Consider the following 21918-nt stretch of genomic DNA (forward strand, 5'->3'; position numbering starts at 1 on the left):
AACCTTGAGGTTTGACTGTCTGATACTCACACATCTGTCCATTGTGGAGGTGGGCAGGGATGGTGTTGTTGGCCACTATGACGTTCGTCGCTAGATGCTCCTGAACAAGATGGGGGTGAAGCGAATGATGAGAGTGGGGGGCTTCATTTGCTGAACCTATATCAAAATGAACATTTATCATTGTACATAGGTTACCATAACATCATGTGACCTGCCTCCTACCCCGTCTTCCTGTCCTATGGGGAGTGGACACGGTTCAAAAGGGACAACAAAGAAAATCATAGAAATCACCAAGAAGTATAAACCTTTCAGTCGTTTAGGGCTGGCATCAGCACCAGGTAAACCTGGGCAGGTGCCAGGGCCTACTGAACTTGGGGTGGGGGCCATGTTAATCTGGGTGAGCACGCTCTATGCTTGTCAAACCGACAGTGGGGGTAGACAGGCGGCCCACTGGGACTCCGTAGCTGAAGGATGGGTGGCAAACAATAAAGCCGCAATTACCGTTTTCACCGCGGTTGCTCAGTCTTTCCTGACTCCAGGGCAAATGTGCCTCACCCCTGGTCTTGCAGGCAGATTTACCATTCAAGAATGCCCCTAAAGGAGCTATAATGGTGGCTATATTAGTTGTCGTCTAAATTTCCTAGAATTCCCAGATGTTTTTCAGAAAAGTTTGATCAAAAAACAAAAATTTTTACAAAAATAACCGGACAGAAGTGGACAGCATTGAGTCTAGAGGAGACTATTTCCATAACACAGGCCAATGCAGGGGCACCATACAGTCGTAGGTACTCTGTGCGCCACCATGCAAGCTCAGTGCACACAGACCTGCCCAGTGCCCGGATCTTTGAGCGGGGTCAAATACATTATAATTTTATTGTGGCTTTAAACTAGATTCATTGTCCTTGGGATCGGACATCATACCCCAAATACAGTGAATGCTACTTGTCCCATCCTTTGTTTCCCCTGGAGATAAGCGGCCAGAGGAATAATGGTTTAGTCTATGATTATAGCCGTCAGCCAAAGGATCGTTTGCCGATCATCCATCAAATGTCTACGGCTTTAAATCAGCCGTCGGTCATAATAAGAGTCTCCAATTATATGGTTGGCCACTTATCTCAGTGATGTCATTGATAATTTTGTTGTCGTCCCCACAAAAAAATAAATGTCTGTCTCATCTCTCTGCAGACAAGAGGTCATACAATATTTGGGGGTAACGGCTCTTGTAGATATACTGACCTCCTAACAACATTTCCTGCAGCAAATTATCAATCTTGGCCATTCCAAAGAGTTTGACAAACTGGATCTGCTCAATCATCTGCCAGGTTATGCTCTGCAGGGTCGGCAGCAAGAGGAGCAGCTCCCCGAACCTCCCCCGAGAGTCGTACTGCCGGTCATTGATGTAATCTTCCAGGCTCACCTGGACCTGGTACCTCATCCTTTTGATTTTTGTGGGGTCACTTAACCCCTTGGCATCTGGAAAAACAGGTAAGGGAACACATTATTGTATACGTTCATTGTCATTCTGAATATTTAACCTGGATATGTGGATAGACCGCAGGCCTTGACCTAGGGCGACAAAAGTAAGCAAGTCTCTTTTAGTTTAGATCAATATGCCATTCACAAATCTAGGAAAGCTGGGTGTCAAATCCTGAATGAGCTGTAATGGCGTCTATACTCTTTGTCATCCAGCTTTCCCAGAATCAGAATTTTTAACAACGTAACCCTGTAGACTTAAAGTTAAGATGAGGGCAAACTAAATGGCAGCAATGGACAGAAACTACAGCGACAAAATTTATGGGCAGGATGAAACTTTTTCCTCCATCCCCTAATACTGCTCCTGTCCCGGAGGGTTATCTGGAGAGGTAAGGTATTTATAGAAACTGGCGCTGTTCCCTAGTGTGTGATATAAGGCCATGCTCACATTTTGGCGTCACATGGCATTTTTTTCCGCCGCAATGTGGGAACTCAGCTTAACAATGGCTGCTGTGATCTGATTGGCTGTTATAGGAAATACCACTATGGGACGACGACTGCACTTACCAGGATCAAAAAATATAATTGCTTTTAGGCAGGCGTATTCATTATCATCAATCTGGAGGTCCTGAAATGGAAGAACTAACTCGTCAAGGATCCTGACAGCGACACGACCCACTTCAAGTTCCGAGCAGTTTCTTGGCACCACGCGGTCATTACCTGTCATGGAATAGAGAGGGTTTATGATACATTTTTGACAATGTAAAGTGAGGGTTCACTTATATATCAGAGTATTGCATTATGGTCAAATCCCTCCCGGGGAGATCAAAGTCCTTGTGGCTGCTCCCCTGGATTCATCAGGGAATTCTGAGTTAATATGGGAGGTGGGGGGGGGGTTCCCCATTCAGGACCCTCATTATCCAGAGCAGATGGCAGCTACAAAGAGCGTCTCCCCCTCTCTGAAAGACCCAGCACTTCCATGCATTATACAGAAAGGCAATAGATTACAATGGGAACGATGTAATACTTCATTTTCCCTGTGGTGGCGCTGCAGGCAAACACTTGCTGCCAGATCACCCCACAAATATGCTGGTTTTTGGGAAACCCTGTTGACAATATGGTCGCCATTACAGTCCGGTTTGTCACAAACTCCTGCACGGCAAATCTGTCTAGATGTATAGCGACACATCCCCGTCTTTAATATTGCTGTACAACTAGGCAGATTTGTCATTCAGGAGTCTGTTTGCAGATCTATTTTGGTGATAGTGCCCAGATTTTAATATTCCTTTAATAAATTAATTCTTAAATGTTCATACAGGCAGTGAATATTTTTAACTAAAATAATAGATTTATCTATAGTGTATTAAAAGTTAACCCTGCAATCTGACAACTGGCTGACAACTTTGTACCCATCACCCAGCTCATCCATCAAGAAGGCCGGTGTATGGAGCCAATCATCTCTACAGTGGCCGGCACCTTCCGTATCATAAAGTCTCTGCTACTAAAATCCATAGAAAAAAATAAACTTATCTCCGTAATCTCAGGCCCTTGTTTTCCCGGCCCTATGTAGACTTCTTTATGAGTCTGGCCTTTTTGATGGTGAGTGGGCTGCTTATCAGTGCAGGGTCACTAATGTTTAACACATAATGATATCATGTATTATCTGGGGGTGTTGCAGCGTTTGCTATCTTAATGACATGCCATAAACATGATGTCAAGAGCTCAGTATTTGTCACAAATGGTAACCTGGAGACGGAAATGGCCAGGTAAGGCTTCGTTCACATCTGCATCAGGGCTCCGTTCATGGGTTCCGTCAGAGCTTTCCGTCAGGGGAACCCATGAACGGAACCCTGACTGAAACAAACGGAAACCATAGGTTTCCGTTTGCATCACCATTGATTTCCATGGGGATGGATCCGATGCAAATGGTTTCCGTTTGTCATCGTTGTGCAAGGGTTTTGACGGAATGAATAGCGCAGTCGACTACAGTATTGATTCCCTCAAAACGACAGAACCCTCACACAACGGTGGCAAATGGAAACCATTTGCACCGGATCCGTCACCAGTGAAATCAATGGTGATGCAAATGGAAACCTATGGTTTGCGTTTGGATTCCATTCATGGGTTCCCCTGATGGAAAGCTCTGACACAACCCATGAACGTAGTCCCGACGCAGATGTGAACGAAGCCAAATTGGGTTTAGATATTGTTCAGATACATAAACACCAGTGGCACCGGTTTGCATTAGATTGTAAGTTCCTAAGATCAAGACATAAGAGACTGAGGGTTGGGTTATGGCGTCATCCCTCCCACATGGGCGATGACAGAACTGGGCACAGTGGCTTGTGGCCAGATCCCAGGCTGCATGCCCCCAAACCATTACAGCAGTCTTTGGATGCGCCACTTACCCATCTGCTGCCAATAGAACATGTATCAAAAGCAGGCAGCAGGGGGAAGGCTTTTCCTCGCTGTCTGTTACCCCCCAATATATATACGACTGTGACCCACCTAGAAGTAAAATATCCTTGTAAATCATTGACCTCTTTGCAGCTCCGAGAAGTAAGTGCTCGCCTGCATGTGCACGTAACAGCGCCACCTAGGAACAAAAAGTAGTTAAAAAAAAAACATAATTAAACTGATTGGAGTATGATGACTTCTTGAAATAAAGACTGAAGAGGAATTTGCACAAAGTGGCTATTTGGGTAACTTTGCACATATGGTATGCCCGCCCCAGCTCTTGACCCAACCTGTGCAGCTGCACATGGGCCTCACTGGCCCCTTAAGAAGCTTCGTCCCGTCAATTAGATTGCATGAACTTTTAGACAACAAGGAGCCCATACCTTGCATAGGGGCCCTCTCCATTCTTTGTTCACCCCTGCTCAAGTAAGTTGGCCCAAAAACATAGTGGGTTGTCTGATCAATCTAGTTCGATATTCTTGGATTGATGAGATGACCCACCATATTTTCTGGGTCATCCCACCTGTGGACACAAGGTCGTAGGATTGAGCATTTCAGCCCAATTTCTTGCAAGGGCCGGTCCTGTGTGAGTTTTTCCTTAACCAGGATTTAATAAGGCTTGACCATCAACAGAATTAGTTAAAAAATGAATAGGATGAGGTGGATCTCCCACTTGGTTAACCATTGTTCCTGTCCCTAGTTAAACATCAAAGCTTCTTGAGGACAGAGAGGTTAACGATTGGACAGGTCAAGTGCTGGATGGGCCCTGTGAAGGACGGGCCTGGATAATTAGTGTCAGTCTCATAGTGTGAACCTCATTAGGGTTCTTCACTCGTGCAGGGTTTTCGGACAGGAAGGTTCCTTTGAAGTTCTCAAACCCTCACAGTTTTCTGCTTCAACTAGTGAAGGTGAGCAGAAAGGGTAAACATACCTGTCTGCAACACCCACTGTGATACAGCAACTAAAACTCTCCGCAGGGGCAAAAAAAAATAAGCTCATTTAAAAAAAAAAAAAAAGAAGTTTCAAAAATATATGAAAATGTGGCTGCGGGCTCCTCATACCATTGGCAAGCACTGTACTGGGCCCACTAGCAATCAGGAGCGGTCAGTTCCTACAGTTGCCCGCGTCAAGGAATACGGGACTGATCATTGGCAGATCTATGCCCTGGCCTCATGCCCAGGAACTGGGCACGCTGAGGCCACGTGACATCATAAATCTTACGCCACTGGTGATGATGTGGGCAACCAAGAACAGCTGCACCAGGGTATTAGAGCACCCTGCAGAATTTTCTTTTACTATATGTAACCATGTCTCTCATCCATGAACACATTTATTACTGCCGGAAATCATTGTGACCCCACCTGATCATCCAGCGGAAGTTCACAGAACGCAGGGATGTATTTGGCCCATTCCACGAGGACCAAGAGCTGTTGTTTCATGGAATCGCAGACATCGGTGATATTGGCGATCTTCTTCCCTCTGATGTCTGTATTTAACATAGTGACCGAAGACGTTATCTGTAAGAGAAAGGACCGTTACTAATTATCTTATTGTATAGTCATCTATCTCACATCTATTACACAGTATATAAAAAAGGCAAGCAACAGATGGACATATTTGCTCCTGTTTATATTGGGGTATTTGTAGGTTCCCTAATATCGCTATACTAGGGGGTGCAGTTGCATCTTGAAGTCAGGGAGCCGTCTATGCCCTTCCCCAAACTGGCACTTTTGACATTAAATGATGCAATGACGACTTTCACCAATCGCCAGCGCATTTTCTAGTTATCTAGTTTTTACTGTGTACGAGACACAATTTATACACTTTAGTCCTATCTTTTTGCGGTCCAGGCTCCTGGGCAATGCACGGACCGTGGAAACCACTATCGGGTGCGTGGGACCATTGAAATGAATGGGGCCGCAATTCACCCGCAGACGAACGTAATATTGCGGCCCCATTCATTTCAATGGTCCCACGCACCCGATAGTGGTTTCCACGGTCCGTTCATTGCCCAGGAGCCTGGACCGCAAAAAAGATAGGGCATGTCTTATTAGGGCAGCATTTTGCGGTCCAGGCTCCTTGAAGTGAATGTGCACGGCCGTTGATTTGCGGGCGGCCGCAGGTGACACTCCGCACCATCCGAGCCGCAAATCACGGCCCGTGCACACCACTACGGTCGTGTGCATGAGACCTAAATGTCAATATCAACCAGTAAAAAATGCTCCATGACATACAAGACCGGTGCTGGTCTCGCCATTCTCACTGGTTTGTGCTGTTCCATCAGGGCGCTCACTGACTCAGGCCTAAACAAACAGCCTAGAAAAACAACCATTTCTAATCAATAAGCCATGACCCACAAAATGAGGTCTGATCCAGAGGCGGCCGGGTCAGTCATTTACTTATCTGAAATCGGGACATTTCCTGTACACAGAAAGAATATGGTCTCTACAGGATAAATGACAATACAATGATTTGCAGCCCCCTTTTTGTTAGAAGGGTAACCCAACTATAACCTGATCATAGGATGTCCTGCTGCTCTGACCCCCAGCGATCAGCTACAATCCGTAGCAAAACCTGTTAGTAAGTGATCAATTCCCCTGCAGCGCCACCGCAGGGGGAAAAGAGGCATTACACAAATCCCATTGAAATCAATGGAATGCCCATATAATGCACAGACATGTCGGGTCCTCCAGGGGGAGAGAGATACTCTTTGTACTCGCTCCCCACTCTAGTTAACAGATGAGGGTCCTGGACTGGGGACCCCTCTTTATTAACTCAAAATCCCTAAAAGATTATTTTAACCTTTAGATGGGTTGAATGAGGTAAGAAAAGAAAAAAAGTATGCTCTTTTTCCAGAAACAGCACCACTCTTGTCTATAGGCTGTGTCTGGTACTGCAGCACGTCTACATGTGAGCAATTTTTATCATCTTTAAGTTACAGATTGAAGCTGAATTTTTCCACTGAAATTTTTTTGGGCTGCGTTAGTAGGTTTATCTGCAGTCCTATGTAAAACCTCAGATCACCTATTGTGATATTTTGGTAAATAGTATCATATAACAAACTCAGCTCTCCTACATCTACAAAGGAATGTTTTAACCGTAATATGGGTGCATGTTAGAATCCGTATTATGGACATTACACTCGGACCCCCTGAACCGGACTTAATAGACCTTTATTGTGATCAATGTTATGTAAAGTAGAACCGGGATTTTCAGCGGTAATACAGACGCCGATATGTGTCCATATTACAGCCATCTCAAAATGCCCAGTCTCCGATTTGCGGCATCTGACAAGCTCAGCTCTGCTACATCCGCACACACTGATAAGCTCCATGCCAAAATATCCTAGCATTCAGTGTCCTACCTGTTGTGATAAGACCTCTGCCTGAATTAGGACATTGATTGATGGCAGGCTGCTGTCTTCATAGCTTGACCTCCGCGTGCTTATCCGGTCTCGTTCATTTTGTACGGCTATAATGGAAACACAATGGTTAATGATGGCAAGAGCATGAGTCTGGTGCAATGGGAAATTATTCTAACTCCGTCAGTGAAGAGATGTAGTACCAGGGACTCAGTAAGGTGTGAAAGGGGTTAATGAAGCTTGACTGACACATGATGAGATCAAAGTCAGTGGACATCTTATCCTGGAGTAAGGAGATGAGACCGTTCGGGAAGCCTGGTTCCCAATTCCGCAGCCGAAGGATTCTAGATAGTCCTAAATATAGATCTAAATCCTAAAAGGGGCTTTTTAAAAGGGAAACTCCACTTTTGCGTAAATCCAATGATTAAATCTACATAATATGTTGAATATTTTTGTAAATATTTTGCTTTAATTATCTGGTCCTGGTTTTTAATCCTTTGAGGATTTATTCTCCATTCAGACCGAAAGCTAAATTCAAAATTGTGCTGGATTGCGGTTACCAGAGAGCAGTGCATTGTGGGAGCTCAGATGACAGTTACACAGTTGTTGGGTCACATGACAGAGCTGGTAAACCACAGACTACTAGAAGGAGTCAAGAGAATTTATACCTTTACTTTGGGTGTGAATGGAGAAAAAAAAATTACCTATAGTTCAAAATCCTTAAAAGAGAAGTAAAATGAAGTATTTACAAAGTTACTCAGCTTATTATGTAGATGTAACTGTTAAAGGGTCTTCAAAAGTGGACTTTTCCTTTAAATGTTGGTGCCTGGCATAATGGCATAAGATTTTGCCCTGGTGCCCCCACAGCGTCCCCTCTGCAGATTCAGAGGAAGGGGATAGAAGAACAACCTGGGTCGTGGACATGAGACCTACATGTCGGTGATCCTCCGTGAATTTTACCCTCTGGGGTCACAAGATGCTGCATTCTCCGCGACCGCCAGATCTGACATATTATGCCCACTAGGCATCAACATCTGTTTCTGGAAAGCCGGGTGACTACCCACACGGCCCCCATCACATCTCCCATGAGGGGTGTCTCCCGGCTTTCCTACTTTTACAGTGTTACATCCCTCGCTCTCATATTTGGTCGAATCTGCCATTCAGGATTCTAGGAAAGCTGGGTGACTGCCTTTGTGGGTACTGGAATAGCAGCTACTGGCCTGCAAGAAAGAAATGAGCTGCAGCTGAATATATTCTTTTAAGGGTGGTCTCATGCAGACCACCCCTTTTCCATATGGCCTACTAGGGTATATGATCATCATAGAGGGGGGTTCCCTACTGGGGACCCCCTCTATTAGCCAGATCAGAGTCACTAACAAAGAGCACTCCTTGCTCCAGCCCATCTATGTACGACATGGTCAGTCCTTTATTTATGGATGAGACTAGAACTATACATGGTTTTCAAGAACTCTGCTTGCTGTAATTTTAAGAGTAACTTTCCTTGCTCATTTCCAGTGGAAAAAAATCTGTCCTGGTCATGAGATGATCACACAGGTGCATGGTTCGCTACAGTTACATTTGTGTGATCACATGACCGGAACAGATTTTTTTTATCCCCCGGGAGTAAATAATGAAAGTCTTATTGAATGACGGCAAGCAGAGGTCTTGAAAACCATAAGGAATTGATACAGAGGGTGTAATGGAAAATAATACAACTTTTCATTATACAATGAATAACATTTATTTATAAGAACACACAAGCCGATGGGCAGAGCTGGTTTTGGCGCAGCTTGTACTGGACCGCCAGGCGTTCTACTTGTAAGCAAATATTAATCTAACATGTCATATTATTACAGTTTATTCGGGGTTAACTAAGGAAACATTCAGTGTTTACCAAGTGATTTGAGCTCATAAAATGATTATGTGATACAATTAGCCAAATCGAGATTGGCACGGGTATTTTCCCATAATGCACAGGGACACTATACAATTACTGCAGCAAAGAGAAGACAATTAAACGGTCAGCGCCCCCCCCCCAGCGCCCCCCCCCCCACTAATAACATTCAACCATGTAAATATCATTTATTCCAGACTGTGCCATGCACTGAAGTGAATAGAAACCATTACGGGAGGGGTTTTCATTCCTAAGTCATTGGTAAATGGGACCCCCGCCCTGTGTTCTCCTACATTATCAGTGAGACTGGGAGGTCACACACGCAGGATGTCCCCTCAATATTTGCTCAGTGTCCACTGGTCATGGACGTAATGTTAAAACTATTGAACATTAACAGAAGTGGAAATATAGGTAAATATACCTCATGAGGAGATGCCAGTGTCCTGGGACCCCGAGGGTCAGTGTTTCATTCTCCTGTACCCCAAACGTTAGTGCGTCATTGTCCTGTACCCCAAGTATCAGCATGTCTTTGTTGTTACCCCAATTATTAGTGTCTTATTGTTCTGCTACCCCAAGTGCAATGTGTCTTTGACCTGTACCCCAATTTCTAGTATGTCATTGCTCTGTCCCCAATCAGTGTGTCATTGTCCTGTACCCCAAGTGTCAGTGTGTCATTGTCCTGTACCCCAAGTGTCAGTGTGTCATTGTCCTGTACCCCAAGTGTCAGTGTGTCATTGTCCTGTACCCCAAGTGTCAGTGTGTCATTGTCCTGTACCCCAAGTGTCAGTGTGTCATTGTCCTGTACCCCAAGTGTCAGTGTGTCATTGTCCTGTACCCCAAGTGTCAGTGTGTCATTGTCCTGTACCCCAAGTGTCAGTGTGTCATTGTCCTGTACCCCAAGTGTCAGTGTGTCATTACTCTGTACCCCAAGTGTCAGTGTGTCATTGTCCTGTACCCCAAGTGTCATTACTCTGTACCGCATGTGTCATTACTCTGTACCCCAAGTGTCAGTGTGTCATTGTCCTGTACCCCAAGTGTCATTACTCTGTACCGCATGTGTCATTACTCTGTACCCCAAGTGTCAGTGTGTCATTACTCTGTACCCCAAGTGTCAGTGTGTCATTATCCTGTACACCAAGTGTCAGTGCGTCTTTATTCTGTACCCCAATTCTCTGTTAGTCATTGTACACAGATCTCCAGGAGTCCCTTGTGTCATTACCCCAATTGTCATTGTTCTGTACCTGCAGTGTCAGTATTGAGGGCCCAGAGGCGTCTTGCCGCTGGGCCAGAGACTGGGGGGCGGTGGATAAGGGGTTAATTTTAATAGATGTAGGCTAGGGGAAGGTTTCAAAGTTGTGCAAATAGGATTAGCCAATTAATGACCAGCTGGCGCATGCTCAGGGGGCAGTAAGGGGCGGTCCTACCGCCATTTGTTAAACAAAACTGGTGTGCACAATTAATTCCCCCAAACATACTTAAAAAAACAACAAAAATAATTATAAAAAGGAACGATTTATATGTTGGAATTGTTATCTTTGAGCAATTTGCATCAGTTTTTGGCCTGTGCTGTGTGCATTGCTTTTATTGGGTCACAGCTGGCAGTATAGATATGGTATGGAATATATGCCCTCCGGAGAGCAGGCTGGCATACGGGTAATATTGTGTACTGTTAAAAGCACTTAAGTTATTCGGTTCAATTTATTTAGATAATATAATTGGCAACTAGCCTGGTTCAAAAGAGCTTGATGTTTTTTATGCACACAGTCTGCAATTGTTCTGTTACCCAAATTTTTAACCTCCAAGGGCCCCTTGTTCATTGTTTTGTACCCCGAGTGTCACCGTGAAATGTTCCCGGACTTCTGAACAATGACCATCTGGATACAAGAACATACGGTTTCGGGACATGATCTGACGAGTGCTTCCTAACCCTGTTGTGCCATTGATGTGGGATGCCCAAAGCAGATGGTACCCAAAATATGTCTACCAAAAATGGATCCAGAGTAGTCATCATCTGCCGTGAAACAGGTCTACTGTTTACTAAGTTCTCATAACATGCCTGAAATGAAAAAACTTTTACTATCAGAAAAGTGGACCCACCTGAACCACGACCTCCGAAGGTGCGGAGTTTAACCCTGATGGGACATTCCCTTTAATTTGCTCAATAAATAGGTGGGCACTATCTTATGGTCTTTGGAGCAGGTTAATAAAAAGAATCCCTCACCTTCTTTCTTCATTCCAGCCCGAAAACACTTCTTTAACCTGCAGTATCGACACTGATTCCTCTTGTCCTTATCAACCACACATTGTCTATTAAACCTGAAATCAGACAAAGAGGAGGGGATGTTACTTATCAGACCTGTCCATGATTATAGAGCGGTCGCTCACAAGTAGTGGGCTCTGTCACCACATTATAAGTGGCCTCTCTTGTACATGATCTGATCGGCGCTGTAATGTAGATCACAGTAGTGTTTTTTATTTAGAAAAACGATCATTTTTCACCAAGTTATGACCTATATTAGATTTATGCTAATGACTTTCTTAATAGACAACTGGGCGTGTTTTTACTTTTGACCAAGTGGGCGTTGTACAGAGGAGTGTATGACGCTGACCAATCAGTGACCAATGAGTGACTAATCAGTGACTAATCAGCGTCATGCACTTCTCTCCATTCATTTACTCAGCACATAGTGATCTTGCTAGATCATGATGTGCAGTCACTTTCTCACACACATTAACGTTACTGAAGTGTCTTGACAGTAAATAGACATCACTGTCAGCCAGGACGCGATGTCTATTAAACACTCCCGACACTTCGGTAACGTTTGTGTGAGACTTACAGCACATCGAGATCACGCTGTGCTGTCATTTACAGCATGATCTCGTGAGATTACGCTTGCTGTGCTGTAAGTCCCACACAAACGACAAACCTTACCGAAGTGTCGGGATTGTGAATATCAAAAACAAATAGTTTCCACAGCACTGGATTTTTTTGGAAGTGCTGCCTCTGTCCATTTTTTGTCTGCCTGGGATTGTGAATAGACATCGCGTCCTGGCTGGAAGCGATGTCTATTCACTGTCAAGACACTTCAGTAACGTTAATGTGTGAGTATAAGACAGCACATAGTGAACAACGCAGGATCACTATGTGCAGAATAAATGAATGGGAAGACGTGCATGACGCTGATTGGTCACTGATTGGTCAGCATCATACACTTCTCTCCACAACGCCCACTTGGTCAAAAGTAAAAACACGCCCAGTTGTCTATTAAGAAAGTCATTAGCATAAAGCTAAAATAGGTCATAACTTGGTGAAAATAAATAGTTTTTTTAAATAAAAACCACTGCTGTAATCTACATTACGGCGCGGGTCACATTATGTACAAGATAGGGCACTTATAATGTGGTGATAGAGCCTCTTTAAGGCCCTTTTACACTGGCCAATGAGAGTTCACAGAACGCTCATTCCCGATCATAGCCTTGTGTAAACAGGGCAACGATCAGCCGATGAACCAGCAAATGCTCAATCATCTGCTGATCGTATCGTTTTAAATACCAAAAAAATAAGCGTTGTAAACAGGGGACGTGCTGCCAACATGATAACGTATGTGTACGAGCGATCGTAGTAACGAGCGCTCATCCCCGTACTAGCTCCTTGTGAAAGGAGCAAACGAGCGCCGATCAACGAGCTGTCTCATTGATCGGCGCTCATTTACACGGCATGGGTCGGCCCGTGTAATAGGACCTTTTACCTTAAAGGCTAATCTCACCAAAAACTATCCACATTGGTGGAGTCTGTAGGCTTGAGCCACTACATTTCCAGAACCAATGGATATATAGATAGCCCCTACCCATTATGGGAAACCTGTGATACAACCTTCTAACCAACTATTGATTTGAAGACCCCTTGTTGGGTCAGAGATTTACAGTGATGGAAGCTTTATAGTTTGGAAGGTGATGACGTTACAAATTCATGGACTCCACCACCAACATGGGGTTTTTGCCAGGAGATCACTTATGGGTTGATTTCAGATGTGTCATAAAAGTAAGATCAGTGTAGGTCCGGAAGCTTGGACTCCCCAAGGATCTCACAAATGAGTCCATGATTTCCGGGTGACCACACATGCATGGTCACTCCCTATTGAAAAGAATGAGAGTTATGGGCACCTTAGCGTGAGCCCTCAGATGTTTCCATAACGCCTCGTCATTTCTGATTGGGATGTCATAAAAGTCTATTGTTGGAAAAAATCACTTAAAGGGAAGCTCCGGTGAAGACTGGAGTTTCTCATTGATTGATTCATTCGGAAGTCCTACTACTAATGAATTTATAAGAGCATCTGAATGCCTCACCTATATATTGATTTACCCATTTCAGTTGATTAAATCGCTTTAAATATCCTTCCCGTTCCCTTGAATCCATCCTACCTGCATGAGTACATGTGGTTCTTTCTGACGCTTCTTCTGAAAAATCCTTTGCATCCATCGCAGCTGGAAGCCCCATAATGTTTTCCTGTCGCTCGATCACCGCAAATTGCACACAAAGAGTTAACGCCGATACTGTTTGCAGCATTGTGATTGGTCACTTCTGACGGTGAAGTATCTGAAAGAAAAAAAAAATTACATTTGTTATTATGCAAATATATTTTTACTATTTCAATCTCTAAAGACATGGTCACACGAGAGGCCATTCTTCAACCAAACCCTAAAATACTCTAGGTTTTCAGTGACCACACTGCAGCTCCTTACTCCGGTGGAGGCCACCATGGTCACTGTTTGCAGAGATGCCAGGCGCGCGGCATCGCCCACATCACGTGGATGCCAGGTGGAACCAAGGCTCTTTGTCTACGTGCCAACGTTTTTCTTTAAGGGGGTTGTCTACTTTGGAAAATTCCTTTGTCTTACAAGGGTCCCCTGACGAGAAGAGTGTCCTGCTGCTTGTACACCCAGAGATCAGTTGTGATCCATAGGAGAACCTTCTATATTTAATTGCTCTGCAGCGCCACCACAGGCGAAACACAGCATTACACTGCTTGAATGGAATTCCACTGTACCAAGTGCCAAAAAATTATACAGTCTCCATAATTAGATATTTTACATGCCAACTACATTTATGTAAATACCATAGATGCTCTACAGCTCTTATGGGGCCAGTGGAAGATCACGGGGACCCAGCTCCTAGAGGCCCATTGAAATACCCTATGAGAAGCTACAAGGTATGGGAATTGAATGGGAAGGCGAACAAGGCTGGGCCCTCTCGACCCAGTATGATGGGTTGAACAAGTACCAAGAGGGGGACCCCATCACCCCTGGTGATTTGTGATATTAACATAAAGTTAGACTTTACCCATTGAAGTATTTGTTTAAAAAAGTATACATATTTTAAAAAATTTTACAAAATGGAGACTTTTTATATTCAAACACCTTTGTAACAGTTCTATAAATGCTGAGATTTTATTACCCATGAACCAACAAACTCCAGAAAAAAAAAAATAACAGGCCGCACCCTAAAATCAGTGCAGCCCTTAGCTGTCATCTACTTTCACTATGCAACACCCTGCAAAACAATCATATGTCATACAGATCATATGTAATATTCAACCGTGGCAGAAACACCAGCGCAGAAAAGAAATGGGCAACATTTCAAGGAGTCGTGTCCACGCCGGTGATATCGGACTGTAAATATTAGCCTGGAGAATAACGTTTATTAATGATGGTAACATAAACACTGGCATTGTAGGACCAAACCCAGGAAATTTCCACTGAAAACAAAACTGACCCTATATGGCCCATAAATATTAGACACCTGTTGTTGGAGACTTCCCTCATTGAGAGGATCCACCAATGGTCTAATGTGCATGAGAAAGGGGTATTCAAGACTTCCTTAGATGTAGACTTTGGTGGGAAATCAAAAAGGCCATGTTGGTGGATCCTTTCTTTTTGGGCTGAATCCACGAATGGTCAAATGTGTACAAGGTAAGGAGTCTTCTAGACTCTCTTCGAGGTCCTCTTTTGGCAGGAAATCAGATCCTGTTGGTGTATCCTTCCTACTTTGGCAGGATCCACCAATGGTCTTATGTGTATGGGCAAGGGATCTTCTAGCTTCTCTTCGAAGTCCACTTTTGGCAAGCAATCAGATAAACCATGTTGCTGGATCTTTTCTTCATTGGGAAGATCCACCAATGGTTTAATGTGAATGTAGACTCTGTGGGATGTCCACTTTCGGGGTGGAAAAACCAGGTTGGATTTTCAGATGAGTAGCACCAAAGGGTATATGGCATCATAGCTATTAACCTGAATGTTTGTTCGAGTCAGAAGTGAGCGTTATTGGGATGATCATGGATGATGACAAACTCTAATCATACCCTTGGATCATCTGTGTGGTTAGCTTTAAGAAGCATCTCCAACCAACATATATTTATATAAGGTTATAGCGGACATCCAAAACGTGTAAATCATGGTGCATAAATATATGACCCTTCACGAAGGCTCCAAAGTCTAGTCCATTGAAGACCATCACAGGGTCGCAATTCCAGACATTCACGGATATAATTCTTCATGATATTTGATGTCATTCACTGTGATTGGTTAGCGATTACCACGATTCATAATTTTCACATATCGAGAGTGACTCAGAATTGGGTCATCAAGGCAAGGCATTTACCCAAAATATATCCTTCAATATTGTGATATTTCTTTACCTTTAAAATGTTCTTCCTTACACAACATACAGTACACGTACAGATATTTTACCATAATAGGAGTGATTGTCCTATAAAAACTCGCAAAAACAGTACTTACCCCTTTTTGGAAGACCATGAAGATTAGGAAGACCCCGATCCTGATTGAAGTAGTAATTTAACTGGTTTCTGGCATTTACTTGCATTAAGAGTGCAACTGGAGGTCCCTCGAAAGGGTTGTCCTCTTTTCTAAAAATAAGTATTTTTTTGGCCAGAATTCCCCACCTCAATTTCCATCCATGCCTATTAATGTTAATTATAAGGCCTCTTAACCTAAGGAGGCGGAAGCTGTGACAACTTCTCTTTTCCATCACCCATAAGGCTTCGTTCAGATCTGCGTCAGGGCTCCGTCCCGACGTTCCATCGGAGCTTTCTGTCGGAACGGACCCCTGACTGACACAAATGGAAGCCATAGGTTTCCATTTCCATCACCATTGATTTCAATGGTGATGGATCCGGTGCAAATGGTTTCCGTTTGTCTCCGTTGTGCAAGGGTTCCATTGTTTTGATGTAATCAATAGCGTAGTCGACTATGGTTTCCGTTTGTGTCAGTCAGGGCCCCGTTCCAACGGAAAAACAGAACGTCGGAATGGGACCCTGGCGCAGACGTGAACAAAGCCTTAGTGGTATTAGTCTGATCAATATCTGACATAAGTGTACAATATCTGTAAAAGCTAAATCAGGAATAAGGACCTAATGTAAAATAGGATTGTGTAAATTGGGTGGAGTTCTCCTTTAAGTAAAAATTACAAAACACTTATTATATAAAGGATGGACTGTGTTTGCCCAGATTAGACAGAGGGAAGATGATATGCTTCTTTTGTATTTTGCGGTTTAGATGTAGGTGTCTTAGAGAGTCAACCAAGATAGTTTACGTGCTGCAACACATTGGTTTACTTAAAGGGAAGGTGTCACGAAAAAAATGTTTTCTATGTTATTGCTTTTAGTATGTCATTAAAATACATTTTATTTATTTGTGTTTTTGTGTTGTACTTTTTTCTCTCTCTTACTTCTCTATGAGGGCTGCCATTTTTTTTTCATCTCTGTATGTGTCGATTAACGACACATACAGAGATGGAATACGGCACACACACATCCCCATAGAGAATGCGAACGGGAGCCGTTCCATTCACTATAGCGTACGCCGTCTGTGTGGGAACAGGGCATGCGCCGCTCCCATACAGACCAAAAGGAAGGTCGACAGAGCGAGCGGCAGAGCGACATCCGGCGCCATTTTCATGTGGACCGGAAGCCGCGGCCGGACAGTAACATGACTACTTCCGGTCGCGGCTTCCGGCCATATGTTCAGACGCAAGGATTAGGAGCGGAGGCAGCGGCGGCGGCAGGAGCAGGTAAGTTATGTTTGTGTATGTGATGTGTGTGTATGTTCGTGTTATACTGTGCGATTACCACTGTATCTAATCCTCCTACACTGTGTATTCGCTCAAAAAATGGCGGCACACAGTGTAGGAGGTTTGAACATTCAACCCCCTCCTTTCTCCTGGCACTAGCCAGGATAAGGGAGTGGGGATTGTTTGAGGACACTAGAGCGAGTGTGTCTTCTCCAATTTTGCAGCATAAAGCAATGAGGTTGCTTTACCACATGCCAATGCTGCAATTTTGGGAATTGCTCCCTCTAGTGGCCAGCACATGGAAATGTTATAAATTAGAATCTAATTTATAATATTTCCTGACTTGTGAAAAAATGTAAAAAAATTAGAACAGTGTCTAATCATGTATACACTAACTGTTTAACTAAAAAAAAATAACAATAAAATTTCTAGCGACACATTCCCTTTAAGAATCTGTCTCATGTGACTATCCTGTTCTGGTAAATAGGTGACTTAGAGCCCAATTACTCTGCCCGACGAGAGCCGTTTAAACGAGCGGCGATCGACGAAATAGCTTGTTGATCGGCGCTCATTTGCTCTTTTCACAAGGAGCTATTATCAGTGATGTATGGGGGCGAGCGTTCGTTACTCCGATCGCTCGTCCCCATACATTTCTATCATGTTGGCAGCGCCATGTTTACACAGGGCAATAATTGGGAACAAGCATATTGTGAACGCTCGTTTGCCGATAATTGGCCGGTGTAAAAGGGCCCTTAGACTAAGTTCACATTTCACATATGTTCATAATGGAAGCCACAACACTGTCTGATCCATTGTATACGGATTCGACAGACCCCATTGACTTACATTGGGGTCCATCAGGCTATAGTCACATCTGCGTTGGAGGCTCCGCAGCAGATTACTACAGATTTGACAGGAAAAATAGCACTGCATGAAGCAATACTTTTCCCGGCAAACAGTCAGGCACCTGAGCGGAACCCGACAGTCCCTATCGCGCGCCGGTGTTATTGTCATGTTATCTATCTGGCTTTGCGTTGCGGTTTCCGTGATGAACGAAAACCACGACGCAAAGGTGATGAAGACAATAAGCTGCCTGACAGGACGTCACCTAAACTCTTCAATGAACAGGATCTCTCACCATTGGATTCAACATAAGGACTTATCAGTATTTTATACACAGATGTAAAAAAATAGCAAAATTGCTTAAAAATACAAAAAGTTTATCAGAATGACCATATAATTTTGACAATTTTTATTTTTTATTATAATTTTTAGACGAGTCATCTACCTCAAACAGCAGAGTCTTTTAGGGTGTTGTTTTATTACAGATAGGCCTTGTTTGCTGTATATATCTCAGGGTTGAAGGGGGGGGGGGGGAGTTGTAGACACTCTTGAGTTAAGTGGTTTACTTATGTTAAGTGAACATTTTGGAGATAACCCTAACCTTGTCCTATCTTTAACAAGGGGCCAGAAGTAATTCCTTCTAAGGGCCTGTTCACATCACCGTTGCCCTTCCGCTGAGGGGTTTCGTCGGAGGTGTTAGTCGGGTTAACCCCTCAGCGGAAGGGCAAACCTCAGCTTCCGTTTCCCTCACCATTTCCGTATGTCACCGTCGTGACAGGGTTCCGTTGTTTCGGACGGAATCAATAGCGCGGTCGACTGCGCTATGGAGTCCGTCAAAATGACGGAACCCTGTCACAACGGTGACGGACGGAAACAATTTGCTAGGTTTCCATCACCATTGAGTGCTTTCGTTTCCCTCACCATTGAAGAGTTTTCAGTTTGCCTTTTCGCTGAGGGGTTAACCCAATGGAAGCCTCCGACTGAGCCCCTCAGCGGAAACGAACGCTGACGTGAACACACCCTAAACTAAAAAGGTTACGCAGTTGTCTCTATGGGGGAACCGGGACGACACTGACAACTTATGGATTTGAATAAGAACTGTGTAATGCTTCATGTCTCCTGTGGTGGCACTGTAGGGAACCTCAACACTTGCGGTCAGGTTCCCTCATTGATTATAGCGGATCACTGGGAGTCACAACCTGTAAACCATTAATTTTATACTCTCGCTCAAAGGGAGATTGACCCTCAAGGGCCCAGTTATGACAGGTACATACTACAGCTTCTGCCCATAGCAACCAATCAGTGCAGCTTTCATTTTTTTTTTTACAGCAGGAAAGCTAAGCGCTGATTGGTTGCTTTGGGCAATAAGGCCAGTTTTCGCCTCTATGTGGTTGAATGGCGTTTTGAAGTCCATTTTCCCCCATAGACAGCAATGTAGATACAAAAACAGCTGAAGTGGAGAGCATCTGAATTACCGCCATGTTATACTAGATATGCATAGGAAATGGAGTGAAAATACCACAGGCGTCCAGGACAGGAAAGATTTGTGCTTCTACAGCGATGTTCAGCTTACAAATGATTGCCTAGACTGACACATTTCAGCAAAACTTCAGCTGTGTGAGCAGGACTAGATGAGAACAGATTTTCAGCCTCTGAATATTACTAATGACAGTTTGCATTCACTGACAGCAAGCAGATATTTACAAAATGATAAAATCTATTAGAAAGTTGCAGAACTTTTCATTGGAAACCAAAGAGCCCCACATACTGCTCCAGCACAGGGGCCAGTACTGTCCTTATCCACCCATGATGAAAACAATCACAATATTACATAAATATAACCTGTACTCTAAGGTTAATATAAAACTGACTGAGGGGTAGTAACCAATGAGAGAATTCTTGTGTCATGCTCCGCCCCCTCAGGCTATGCTATAGGGATAACAGTGTAGACATTTTGTCAGGCGTGTGCCTTTAAATCATATCTTTAGTCCCCTTGTATTATAGCTCTATTATATTTGGACTGTATACGTTTACAGTCGTGTAACTATAGGGATTGCAGATGTTAAATGGGACATGATAATCTGGGGGCCCGGGTACACATTTTGCATTGGGGCCCAGGGACTTGCCGCTACACCTCTGAGAATGTGGTATTTTAATGAGGTAAGCACAGGCAGCTTATATAGAAAGGAGGACTATGACAACATCTGAGGTTGGCGCACATTATAGGTTGTTTATGGGTTTTGTTAGGTGCGGCGGTGGCAACTTAAAGGAACAGTGTCACAAAAAAAAATTTTTTAACATCAGTTTGATTTTAGTCTTTTATTAAAAACTTTTATATTTATTTGTGTGTTTGTGTTTTACTTTTTTTTATTTTTACACTTTTTCTTCCCTATGGGGGCTGCCATTTTTTACTCCATTTCTGTATGTGTCGATTAACGACACATACAGACATGGAGTACGGCAGCTACAGTCCCATAGTGAATGCGAACGGGGCCCGTTCCATCCACTATGGTGTACGCCGTCTGTGTGGGAACGGCGCATGCGCCGCTCCCACACAGTCAAAGTTGAACTGTGCGCCGTCCGGCGCCATTTTTCTGTGGACCGGAAGTCGCGGCCAGACAGTAAGATTACTACTTCCGGCCGCGGCTTCCGGACTTGTGCACTTGGAGCAGCGGCAGCAGACGGAGCGGACGGACCGGAGGAAGCGGCGGCGGCAGGAGCAGGTAAGAGATTTCTATGTATGTTCGTGTTTCAGTGTGTGTTTACTACTGTATGTAAACCTACTACACTGTGTGTTAGCTCAAAAAATGGCGACACACAGTGTAGGAGGTTTGACCGTTCAATCCCCTCATTTCTCCCGGCAGTAGCCAGGATAAAGGAGGGGGGGGATTCTCAGAGCTCACTAGAGCGAGGGATTTTTACCCAATTTTGCAGCATAAAGCAATGTGGTTGCTTTACCACATGCAATGCTGCAATTTTGGGAATTGCTCCATCTAGTGACCAGCGCAGGCAAATGTTATAAATTAGAATCTAATTTATAATATTTCCTGACTTGTGAAAAAAATAAAAAAAATTAGAACAATGTTTAATCACCTATACACTAAGGGTATGTTCACACGAGGGCGTCCGTTACGGCTGAAATTACGGGGATGTTTCAGCCTGAAAACATCCCCGTAATTTCAGCCGTACCGGCATGTGCAGGCGCTTGAACGCCGCGTTAATTACGGGCGTAATTAGCGCTGCTATTCATTGGAGTCAATGAATAACGGCTCTAATTACGGCCAAAGAAGTGACAGGTCACTTCTTTGACGCGGGCGTCTATTTACGTGCCGTCTTTTGACAGCGGCGCGTAAATATACGCCTCGTGTGAACAGACAAACGTCTGCCCATTGCTTTCAATGGGCAGATGTATGTCAGCGCTATTGAGGCGCTATTTTCGGGCGTAATTCGGGGCAAAAACGCCCGATTTACGTCCGTAAATAGGCCGTGTGAACATACCCTAACTGTTTTTGCTAACAACACATTCCCTTTAAGGAATAAAATAACACTGGAGGAAACATGTTTTTTTTCCATGATGAAAGTTCACACGCTTAGTAAAAAACATCTGAAAATACGGAGCGGTTTTCAAGAAAAAACCGCTCCTGATTTTCTGCCGTTTTTTTAGCAACTCGCGTTTTTCACGGCCGTTTTTGGAGCTGTTTTTCTATGGAGTCAATGAAAAACATCTCAAGAAGTGACATGCACTTCATTTTCATGGGCGTTTATTACGTTGCCATTTTTAAATCAATGGGCAGATGTTTGGAG

The 21918-nt window shown here is 43.9% G+C and overlaps 1 protein-coding gene across 1 annotated transcript in view; it reads right to left on the bottom strand.

The window, feature by feature from the left end:
• Positions 1-21918, bottom strand: part of HNF4A (hepatocyte nuclear factor 4 alpha) — a 29378-nt gene that overhangs the window by 2501 nt on the left and 4959 nt on the right. The window contains exons 2-9 of the mRNA XM_075846575.1: positions 13608-13782; positions 11407-11501; positions 7295-7401; positions 5292-5447; positions 3982-4069; positions 2041-2193; positions 1237-1473; positions 31-156 (exon numbers count right to left, since the gene is read on the bottom strand). Coding sequence (XP_075702690.1) covers positions 31-156; positions 1237-1473; positions 2041-2193; positions 3982-4069; positions 5292-5447; positions 7295-7401; positions 11407-11501; positions 13608-13782 — 1137 coding nt within the window. The remainder of the gene's footprint in view (positions 1-30; positions 157-1236; positions 1474-2040; positions 2194-3981; positions 4070-5291; positions 5448-7294; positions 7402-11406; positions 11502-13607; positions 13783-21918) is intronic.

Source organism: Rhinoderma darwinii, chromosome 13 (genome assembly GCF_050947455.1).
Source record: "Rhinoderma darwinii isolate aRhiDar2 chromosome 13, aRhiDar2.hap1, whole genome shotgun sequence".
NCBI lineage: Eukaryota > Metazoa > Chordata > Amphibia > Anura > Rhinodermatidae > Rhinoderma > Rhinoderma darwinii.